This window comes from Phaethon aethereus, assembly GCF_964289735.1.
Source record: "Phaethon aethereus genome assembly, chromosome: 2".
Classification (NCBI taxonomy): domain Eukaryota; kingdom Metazoa; phylum Chordata; class Aves; order Phaethontiformes; family Phaethontidae; genus Phaethon; species Phaethon aethereus.
In genome coordinates this window covers 23,620,649-23,631,453 of record NC_138582.1, presented here as the reverse complement: position 1 = coordinate 23,631,453, position 10,805 = coordinate 23,620,649, and the positions used below count along the sequence as shown (strand labels likewise).

The 10,805-nt window shown below is 52.6% G+C and overlaps 1 protein-coding gene across 1 annotated transcript; it reads left to right on the top strand.

The window, feature by feature from the left end:
• Positions 1 to 386: 386 nt before the first annotated feature.
• On the top strand, positions 387 to 4,451 carry ODF1 (outer dense fiber of sperm tails 1). Its single transcript, XM_082015068.1, has 2 exons — positions 387 to 1,626; positions 3,844 to 4,451. Exons 1-2 carry the CDS (start codon positions 1,388 to 1,390, stop codon positions 4,154 to 4,156), a joined length of 552 nt encoding a protein of 183 aa, XP_081871194.1. The 5' UTR covers positions 387 to 1,387; the 3' UTR covers positions 4,157 to 4,451.
• The last annotated feature ends 6,354 nt before the right edge of the window (positions 4,452 to 10,805 follow it).

Genomic DNA, 10,805 nt, shown 5'->3' with positions numbered 1-10,805 from the left:
TCCTGTAGTCTTCTTTTGATTTTTCTAGCAGTATTAGACTCAGGGGGTTTTGGTGTCTTGCGATTAACGTACACCACAGGCGCCTTTCAGGCAAATCCGTCCATGCCACGAGCACCGCTGACACTGGAACCCATGCGGGTCATTCTCAAGAAAATTGGATGCAACAGCCTGGCAGGACAACGGTGGCTCCAGAAGTTCTTGCGGCAGGGGCTGGTGGCTGCGGCCCCCCCGCCCAAGCTCCCGGAGCCAGCGGGCAACAGGCCCCAGCACACACGGGCTCTGCAAAGGTACAACCGTCAGAGCTCGGACAAGGGCTTGCAGCCGTGCCCTGAGTGCCTGCGGGGCGTGCGCCCCGTCTCCTTCCCTGCAAAATAACTGCAGGAGGCAGCATCCCTTTTGCTGTCTCCCATCGACCGAAATCCTCATGTTGCCGACTCGTGCCAAGGCAGCGCCTGGTTCTGACGCAGGGGCAGGTGAAAGCTGCGGAGGAGCATCTGTAAGGGGGGGAAGCGAATACCTGGGTCTGCTTTTCCTAGCACCTTGTTTGCTAGATATGGTGTGGGAGCAGGGATAAAACTATTCTTGAAGGTGCATGTTCTGAAAGTGTTCCCAGAAGTACCTTAACTGCAGCTGTCAGCTAAGGGATGTCAAGAGAAGTTCCCGTTTCTGCACATTTTTGACTATTTGCTGTTGCCTTTCCCATTAAAAAAAAAAAAAGGCAGAGAGTTCTCAGGCAGAGGGAGAAGTTCCTGATGGGAGCGGCGGGTTTGAAGTCACATCTGAAACTTGTAGCCACCAGAGAAAACCCCAGGAGAAGAGAGCTGGCGGGACGGGGAGGTGGGCTGCTCCGCCGGGGCGAAGCCATGCGGGAGTTGCCATTCCCGGGCACCCACCGGGGCCGGTGCTGCTCACGGGCTGCCAGCCCCCCGCGGACCAGCCTGACGCCTCTTCAGGCCCAGGCTTCCGGTAGCCTTCGCCTAACGCCATGCGGGGGGGCGGCGAAAAGCGTAGGTAGGCAGTCAGCGAAAAACGTACCTGGGCGTCACGCATCCAACGCCTTGTGCAAAGCACTCGCAAAAGGAGGGGAAAAAAAAAAAGGAGGAAAAAAGAGCGCGGTTGCAGCTCTCCTCGGTTTACACATTTCCTTTACGGCTGTGTGAACGGCAGCGAAAGGGGACCTGGGCTGCGCTTCCCACGGCGACTGTGGAAGCATGACGTGTCAGCGGGCCCATTACATCATAAGGTGCCTGCCGGAAGGCTGCAAGAGCACCCACGGCTCCGCTCACCCGCTCACCTCCAGACGAAACTCTCGAGGCAATTTTTTCTCCCCCGCGAGTGCAGGCCGCCACAGCCGCGCTCGCGCCCCGATGCACTTTGCCGTGTGGCGATGTCGTTGCACGATCGCCTTTTGGAAGACGCCAAGCGGGATTTGAGGCGGGCGGAGAGAGAGGTGCAGAGGCAGATGAGGCTGCTGGACCTGCGCCTGCGGCAGCTCCGCGAGGAGCTGCCTGCGTCCTGCCCGCGCAGCCCGGCCCCGCGCCCCTGCTGCCTGCACCAGCCCGACCCGCGCCCCTGGGAGAGAAGGGCCCTCACCGCCGGGCTGGATGTGGAGCGAGAACTGGGCAGGTGACGGGTATTTGCCGACTCTCTGTGGGCATCGGCATCCTTTAAGGCAGGATGAAGGGGTGTTTAGCATTGGTATCAGGAGCGAAGGTGGAAACAGATGAGCAGGATGGGGGACAAATAGCCATTTTCAGAGAAATTAGTTGAAAGGGGAGGGGAAGGCACAGCTCGTTCGGACAGGCAGCCCGAGAGGAGCCACGCAGGCAGCGCCTGCGCGAGAAAGGGTTTGGGCGATGGTGTTGTGACATTGATCATCTCGCAAGCTGTGTCTAAACTGAAGTACACAGCTAGATCCAAAGCTGTTCAGCTGTGGAACAGAGTCCACCTTCAACATAAATTCAGTTTAGGTCTGTTAAACACGCAATCATCTTCATCAGTCGTTCAAAATGTGCGTGGATGCGGTGGGGTGCAGCGTTGATGCACCACAGACACGCGTCCGTATTTTCCCGCCTCCTGCAGTAGGAGGAATAGGTGTCAGGATTGACCATTGGTGTGGCGGTTTTATTTCCTTAATGGAGTTCAAGATTGACTCTAGTAGAGATAAAACCCACAGGTGGCCCTATAGGAAGGGAGCTGTTGAATGAGAAAACTGTACCATTTGGGTTAAGGCACCACTGAACGTTGAGAGACCAGAAGGGCTAAGAAGTCCCTTGGTCACCAGCAGTGGTGAGACCTTCTCTTGCTGCCTTTGTGGCACTGGTATTTTCTCCCCAAAAGCAAACTTTTGTTCAAGTTCTTGTGTGTTGTGCCTGGAGATGATGAGACCTTCATCTTGGCAATTAAAAATGTGACGGTTTCGTTAGCTGTAGAGCAGCAAGTATCAGCCCATGGTCTGCCACGCGCGTTATCTAGTGGGTGCAACAAAGTTAGAGGAAAAAGCCTGACGCCTGGGTTAATTTTACACTTCAGCAAACCCGAAAGTTGCTGTGAGTTTACGTTAAGCTTACCCGGTGGCTGGGGCTCACGCGAGGCTGACAAGTGGCAGATTTCGGATCCGGGCACCCAGGTGCTGCAGCGGCTGGTGTCGATGTCCAAGTTTTCATCAGTGCTTTGGGTACCAGAGCTAGGCGGGCACAGCATCCCCGTGCAGAACCATCGTACACCGTAATCCCAGTGAAGGAGGGGAAATCCAGTCTGAATGAAAGCCAGGAGGTCTCCGGACAGGCTCTGGGCTGCCGCGGCATGCTCTCCCCGAGTGCCCAGCTCCTCAGCCCCGCCACATTCAGGACACCTCCCCGGTTTTAACACGAGTCCGTACGGCTGCTATCTGAAACCACACCACAGCAGGATTTCAGCCCATGGCACTGGGGAATTCAACCACCCCCTTCCCACAAAAGAATGCCTGAAATGCCCTGAATGACCAACGCTTCCCAGCACATTTATGCTCCTCTGACCAGCAACAGAAAAAGACCAAAGGGGCAAGTGGAGGAGCCACTTTTCACAGAGCACAGAAAATGCATCTCAAAATCACCACACAAGGTTGAATCATTGCAGGCTTTAAATAGGATTGCTGAAATGCGTGTACCTTGCTAACGAACCGCTCGTTAGGGATTTCTCACCTTAGTGGTCATGCCCGTTCCCTCATTGCTTGCCCTATTTCCTCTTCCATTGCAGACATTATCTTTTTAATTTGGTGCCTTGTGTCCAATTTAGCTATTAGAATTGAGGTGACCCTTCCGTTGTATTTTATAAATGGTTTGAATAAGAGCCAGCCTTCTGGTTGAGCAGAGTCACTGTTTGACAGAATTAGAAATCATTTTAATGGCTCAGTGAGCCTCCAGCCCAGCTCTGCAGGAACATTTTGGGTTTTTTTGCCAGATGTGTCTCTCATCCACTGATTGCTTTAAACAAAACTCCTAACTGGAAAATGTGATCTATTGTAACTATCCATTTAAAGTGTAGGACAATGCGTAAGATGGACATGCACGGCTTGGTGGGCATAGGTACATGTGAAAGAGGAGCACTGGTTTCTCTATATTTAGGTGAAAGAACTTTTCAGCTCCGCAGTTGCCCCATCCCAAGAGGGCACGCTGAAATACTCCTGACTGCTGTGGAGTGCAGGTGGCAGCTCCTTCCGATGGTGCAGACACCACCCCACATGCTGTACATCAATGCAAAGATGGATCCAACAGTTTCCTATTTACTTCTCTTGTCCTGAAGGTCGTCCACCCTTTCCTCTATAAGCAGGACTGAAAGCCTGTCCTCGTGTTTATATTCCAGCGCGCAAAGAAGACTTAACAAGGTGTTGAATTCTTCCCATGATCACAAGCTTTTGGCTTGGATGGATGTGGAGGGTTTTGACCCCGGGGAAGTCACTGTAACAGTGAAAGACGGGAAGGTGAAGGTGTCAGCAGAGCACGAGGAGGAGCGCACCACCGCAAGAGGGAAGGAGTATAACTACAAAAACATCATGAAGGAAATCAGCCTGCCGCCGGGGGTGAGCGAGGACGAGGTGACCTACTCGCTGGGACCCAACAGCGTCGTGAAGATCGAAACGGCACGCAAGTGCTACCCTTGTCTCCCGAGCCGCTGAGCCGCAGCGGAGCAGCAGCCGGGCACAGTCATTCCTCTGCCGCATCCCTCCTCCCCAACAGCTCTAGGTCTGCCCCACTTGCCATGCACCAGCAGCTCCACGGGCCTCTTCTGAAATAAAAGCCAGCACTCCGAGCAGGTGTGGGTGAGCCTCATTTCCAAGGGGTTTCGCGGGCAAAGGCTGGGGATGTCATCAGGAAAACAGAAAGGTGGTTTTGGGCGTACTTGGCTGTGGTCTTCCGCTGGGTACCGAAGGCACGGCTGGAGGCAGCGTGATTCAGGGCAAGTGTTGCTGTTGCAGAGAATTTCATGGATTTTAAAGCTGAAAGGTACCATGTATGACCACTCACATTTCTGAAATAAGGACAGTTCTCTCAATCCCATCATGTCCACTTGAGCCATAGGATATTTCTAGGAAATAATAAACACCTCAAGGCGAGGAGCCTCCTCCCGAAAAAACGGGCTGTGCTGCTCGTCCCCTCGGTTTGGGATGAAGAGCCGCCGTTGAAGGGCAGAGGAGGGGATGAGTAAAGCCTTTCCTGCTATAGCCCGGGAAAGAATCGCTAGCTCCAAATTAACGAGAAAACATTTCTCATGTTAGAAGAGGGAGAGAATTGTCAATACCACTTCTCCAAGGTAATATTAACAAAAAATCCAAGGTCCAAAATGGGACCTCACACAACCGCAGCCCTCGCTCTCCCTGAGCGCCGGCAGCAGCAGGACCGGCGGGACGGGGGGTGACACCGAGGGTCGGCCTGGCGGGGGGTCGCGTTTGTGGCGCTGGGCTCGGCTGGCTCCCGCGGGAAGCAGCGCTGGCTTTCAGTGCAGAAAGGCACCTGACAAGACCATACCCGTGGTGCCTGCACCTGCGAGCCGCCCGGGCAAGCCGTCTCTCCAGCGAGCACCACCCGGTTCGGGCTTCATGAGCCCCCGGGGCTGCTGGGGAGGGGGGCTGTCACCTCATTTTGTGGTGCACTCCCCTGCGTCGGGTTTTGCTGGCGGGGGGCCTAATGCTTGAGGTTGTGCTGGCGCAGAAACGAACCTCTGTCGCTAACTAACCCGTCAGCAGAGAGGGTGGGCAGCCTGCGGCCGGCGCTGTGCAGGGGTGCTGCCCGCTTGAAACCCCTCCGAAGCGGGTGCCGTCCCCTGCCATTAGCCTGGCTGAGAAACGCAGTTGTCTGCTGTCACACGGGGGGACCCCGGCCCCCACGGGAGCCCGGCGCTGCCGGGGCGATGCTGCTCCCCCGGGGGTCCCCGGTGCTGAGGGCTCCCAGCCGCTGCTGCCACGGGGATATTACCCTGGAAACGCTCACGCCTAAGGAGAACAAAGCCAATCCTTTATTTTCAGCCTGCAGACAGCCAGCCCTGCTTTCACAATGTACATTCGTCGTCTGAAGGTGGTGAAATCAGAGGGGACGGGTTACAAAGCAGCGAGTCAGCGGCTGGGAGCACCACGGCTTGGGGAGACCCTCTACTCCACTGCCAGCTCCTCTCCTCCCGGCTGGAGACACGCTCCGGCCAGCAGCAAAACCACTCCTGTCCTCGTGTTCCAAAGGCTCAGAGCAGCCCTCTGCGTCGGTCTGATGCCATTTGGACCAGGCTGGTGAAGTCAGCAGCATCTCACTGTCAAGTGAGCACAGCCCCTTAGGCCAGCTCACTGCAAGCATCTCCCCAAAATCACCAGCACCCTGAAACAGCTCCTTCAGTCAAACGTCCCAGCAAGCGGTTGAGGATCGCTTTGGCTTGGCTGTAACCACCTAGGTAATTTAACTTCAGTGCAAGAAATGGGCTGCTTCTGGCATGTTTTCAGCATCCAGCCTAGGTCTTAAAAACCAGCTGATAACAAATTTTAAGTTTTATGGGCTTGGTGTGTAACTGGGTCAGGAGAGAACCATACAACCATGGAACGGTTTGGGGTGGAAGGGACATCTAAAGATCATATAGTCCAACCTCTCTGCAATGAGCAGGACATCTTTCTCCAAATCAGGTTGCTCAGAGCCCCATCTAACCTGACCTTGAACACTTCCAGGGAGGGGGCATCCATGACTCTCTGGGCAACCTGTGCCAGTGTCTCACCACCATCATCATAAATAATTCCTTCCTTATGTCCAATCTAAATCTACCCTCTTGCGGTTTAAAAGCCCTTGTCCTGCCACTACAGGCCTTGGTAAAAAGTCTCTCTGAATCTTTCTTATAAGCCCCCTTTATGTTTTGAAAGGCTGCCTATGCACAGGTAGCCTGATTCTGCTATGTTGGTCGACAACCTTTAGAAATAAGCCATACCTCAACCAGGAGGCTGCAAGGGAGCCTCCTGTGAGAGAAGGCAGCAGGGACGGGGATTGGCGATGCTGCGGATGCCTGGAGAAGACCATCGTCTTACGAAGCAACCCACCGAGTAATAAAACTGAAACCCCTTTGAGATACAGTCTTCTCACTTTGCAATTATTTCTACGGAAGCTGTCTAAGCATGCAGAAAAGAAACATATTTCAGTACCTCCCTTCTACCTGTGACTTCAGACTTGCAGAATATATCGAGTCCCGCAGCAATCATAGGGCTCTTACCTTTGTTGCTCACCCTTTAACACATGTTCTTCACACTTTGTTCCTAAATTAGGCTCCGAACACCAAATTACACTCCTGAGCAGCAAGGCTTTTATTGACATATATGACTTCATTCCCAGATTTCAAGACTAGAAGGCACTGTCAGATCATCTGGCTTAATCTCCTCTTATCTTATACCACAAATAAACTGCCCAAAGTCTAACTTCCAGGAAGGTATCTAGTCTTTGTTTGAAGACTTCAGAAGACATACTTCAGCACCTTTCTTTGTAGTTTGCTCCAGTGTCTAATTTCCTCATAATTAAATGTCTTGCCTCGTTACTAACCTGAGATTGTCTGGCATCATCAGTTCTTGTTTTTTTTTTCCTCTGCTAGATGACAAAAGCCCTCAGAAGCTGAATTTCTAGTAACTCAGTAGCAGCTATGAACTCCTATGTTGTGAGCAAGTCACTTTTCAATCTGGAAATTCTGAAGTTTCTCATTGTAAGACCTGGTGTCCAAATTTATATTTTTAGCTCGTTCTTGACCCCCTTTTCAAGTTTTTGGTGCCCTCAGCAAAGGTGGCCACCAGAACAGGCTGCAGTAATTCCCTCTCCACCCCACCAATACAGCGTCTAGAGGTAGAAACGCAACATTGGGGGTTTTATCATCTTCCCAAGACAGGAAGCCCCTATGTCTTTCTGATGCTGCATTGCATGAGGTTCTCCTGCCAGACGGCCATTTCACTCGTCCCTACAGCTCCCTGAGGGGGTCCCGTACCCCCCTTTGCAGGCTGCAGCCTGTGAGCGTGGCCAGTGCTGCTCCTCCTCACGCTGCGGACGTGGAGAAGGTTGGCGTGGCAGGCCAGGGGACATGAAGAAACATTCAGGGGGAAGTACCCTTCAGTCATTAAAGGAAGATTTAGGAAAAACTGCTTGGTTTATGTTTTTTCTTACAGAAATGAGCCACAAACAGCCATTTTTTCCTACTGATTAGGACTCCCAGTGTTTAAATTCAAAGAGGATTTGCAGGCTGAGGGGTGCATCTTAGGGGGCATTCTGAAGAAAATTCCTAAGTCATTTTATATCCTGTGAAATGCTAGTCTGGGCTGGTAGGAGCATCTTTAGGACCTTTTCTGCAATAGAAGCAAATCACTCAATTAGTCACTTAGTTTTGTGAATACTCACATGCTGTAAATACCTTGTGACATACCCCAAAGCTTTCTCAAAATCTGTACCCCCCAAATACCGCTTAGCTGATAATTTCCTAAGTACAAATACCTTTGGAAAACCACCATTAACACAGCAAGCCGTGCTCACACCAGCATCTCCCATAAAATAAATTCCTTTGCCACTAGGTGGCAGATTTTTAATTTATTTTTATTTTTTCATTTACCAGCATGTAACTATTTTTTTTAAAGTAAACCCCATGAAGGTGGTGTTGCAGAGCAATAAGGCTGGCACACACCGCAGCTGGTATTTTTCTTTGCAACGCTAATAACAAATGAAGAGGAGGGCAAGAGTTAGAGATATGGTTCGTGATCCCGGCCGTGCAGGAGCCTTCGCGACAGACCACCACCATGTCAGGCTTCCACACTGGATCATGTTGACCTTCGGTCCTGCAGCTCTTCCCCCCTGGGGTACAGCTCCTGGATAAGGCGCGTTTCATCTGCTTCAGCAGCCCCTGTGGCTCTACCACAGCTATTAGCCTAATAGGAGCTTCCAGGTGTTAATGTTTCTTCAGCATATTGTCGCAACAAATTATTTTGGGGGGCAATGTTGACTATTCTCACGTAACAGATACCCTCTCTGAATTCCCTGGCATGAGGAAGATGCCCGAGCGGGCGACTTGGCCCGGTAGTTATAAACGTCAGTGCATTCTTGAACCCTAGCTTTATTGGGGCATTTATAAATAGCCAGAGCCCTAGGAATTTGTAACGGGAGGTCATCTGAGGATGCTAGCTCCAGACGTCTCTTCGGTCCTGGATTTCTAGGGGTTTTCCTACAGCCAGGCAGTGCCCTGCGGGCTTAGGCTGTGTAGAAATGTTGTTTCTCTCCCAGCTATCACCAAACCGGGGAGCTGTCCCTGTTAAGCTGTTTGGCACCTCAGTCTCTTAGATGAACTTCCCAAGCCTGTTTTCTGTCCTCTCACCTGGAGAAAGCACTAAGGGTTTAGGAGGCAGAGCAGGACCCACATCTCCAAGCATGCCTCTGCGCCGAAGAGTTGCAGGATTTGTTGTCATCCTGGGCTCTGCACTTGTCACCTCATTATTAATCCTGCGCTGGATTTAGGTTAGGAGTAAGCTGATCCTTCCAGCGCCCTCGGTGTGACCGTCGAGAAGCTGCCACCTCCACAAGCGTGGGGCGCTGGCCCGTGCTCCCCCCTTTCACCCTGCGCATCCCTTCCCCGGTCACTTGAACAAAAAGTTATTTTTCCATCTCTGGCTGCCTTCCAATTCCCCCTGCCATCCCATTTGTCCCCCTCCACTTCAACTGCTGTAGGTCGGGCCTTTCTTTTGGCAAGTGATGTGTGGGGTTTTCTTCTTCTCTTGAAAGACGGAGCCCTTTGCTAGGGCTGAAATCCTAGCCTGGTTGCACAAAACTTGCCTGTCTCTGAGGTTACCCTCCTGATCGCCCTGTTATTTGTAGGTGGTGTGAAATCATACCCAGGTAACTGTCCTTCTTGATTTCAACATTAATTGCAAATAGAAGGACTCTTGGCTTTTTGGTCCCTTGTCCTGGCCCCTAACTTGGGACGTTGCATGTAGTCCTTAAAGACCTGTATGTGAAAATAGTCTATAATTTAAAAAACTGCAAGCCACAAAACAAATTATAGGGAAAATTAATATCCTCTGCACCTCAGTAGAACAGATTTTAACTTGCCAGAAAAATAAAATGCAGCTTCTTTTGTTCGTTTGTTTGTTGGGTTCTTTTTTGATATAGCTTTGCGCATCTATGCCTGCATCCGCAGAAAAGCCTGCAGAAGGGAGAGCTGCCTCCCAGTCGCACGAGTGATGTGACCCTTTAAAACATGTCAAAAGAGAAACAAAGAACAAAATCCACTCCCTGCTGAAGTCTGGACCCCAAAGCCCAGGTGGGGAACCGAGCCGGGAGGGGCCCGCAGCAGCCGGGGCACGCGAGCGGGTGGTGGCGGTGCTCGCCCCGTCCCCTCGCGTCCCCGCGCTGCCCTGGGGTTGTCACCTGGGGGTCCCCGGCCACCACGCGCCTCGTGGTTGTGGGGTGTAGGGTTGTGTGCCTGCAGGCACAGAACCTGGAACTCCACCCAGAGCATCTGGCTGTGGCCCGATAGAGAGGAGAAGCTGAGCCAAAAGTTATGTCAGTGGGAAGGCAGAGCGACATGGAGAACTTGCCGGCAGCGTCGCGCTGGGCAAAGCGCTCGAGCCTTGCAGGACCCAGGGCTCTGGGCTGCCAGCGGGACGGACCCCGGCCGAGCCCAGTGCTCGCGAGCAGGGAGGGAAGGCCCCGTGCTCCTGCGGGGTGACAGAAAAGGGACGGAGAAGAGGAGGGACTGGGGCCAACCCAGGTGCACTGAAGACACTCCAGCCCCGGCGCAGTCCCCACCAGAGCATCCCCAAGGTGCTGCAGCATCCCCAGGGTGCTGCCGCTCAGGCCCGCAGCTATGTCCACGCCGAGCAGCAACTCCCACTGCTGTGTGAGCCTTGACTTCTCCCTCTCCTTTGGCTGCCTGCTAGAAACGTTTAAATACGAGCAGAATCTGCAGGATGAAGTAGGGGTGATCGGTGTAACAGGCATGAGGTTTGAGAACAAGTTGGGAGCAAGGAGCGCGTGCAGATAAATTTAAAATCAAAGCGCATCCTTTGGCGGGGAGGCAGCAGAAGAGAATGATTGAAAACAGCATGCTATGTAGCAGGCTGAAAAAGCAGAATGTAACAGCTACCAGTTGTGCAGTTTTGCTGAGGTTTTACTGACTGCAGGTCCTGAGGTTGCAGGACATTAAAAAGAGAGGAATAAATAAAAATGCCAGCACTTGCGGTCCACTCATGGCAGGTCCTGAGCAACAGGAGCTCCTTCACCGTGCTCGCAGGTGCTGCAGTGAATAGCAAAGCACACGGAAAACTCTACCCTCTTGGC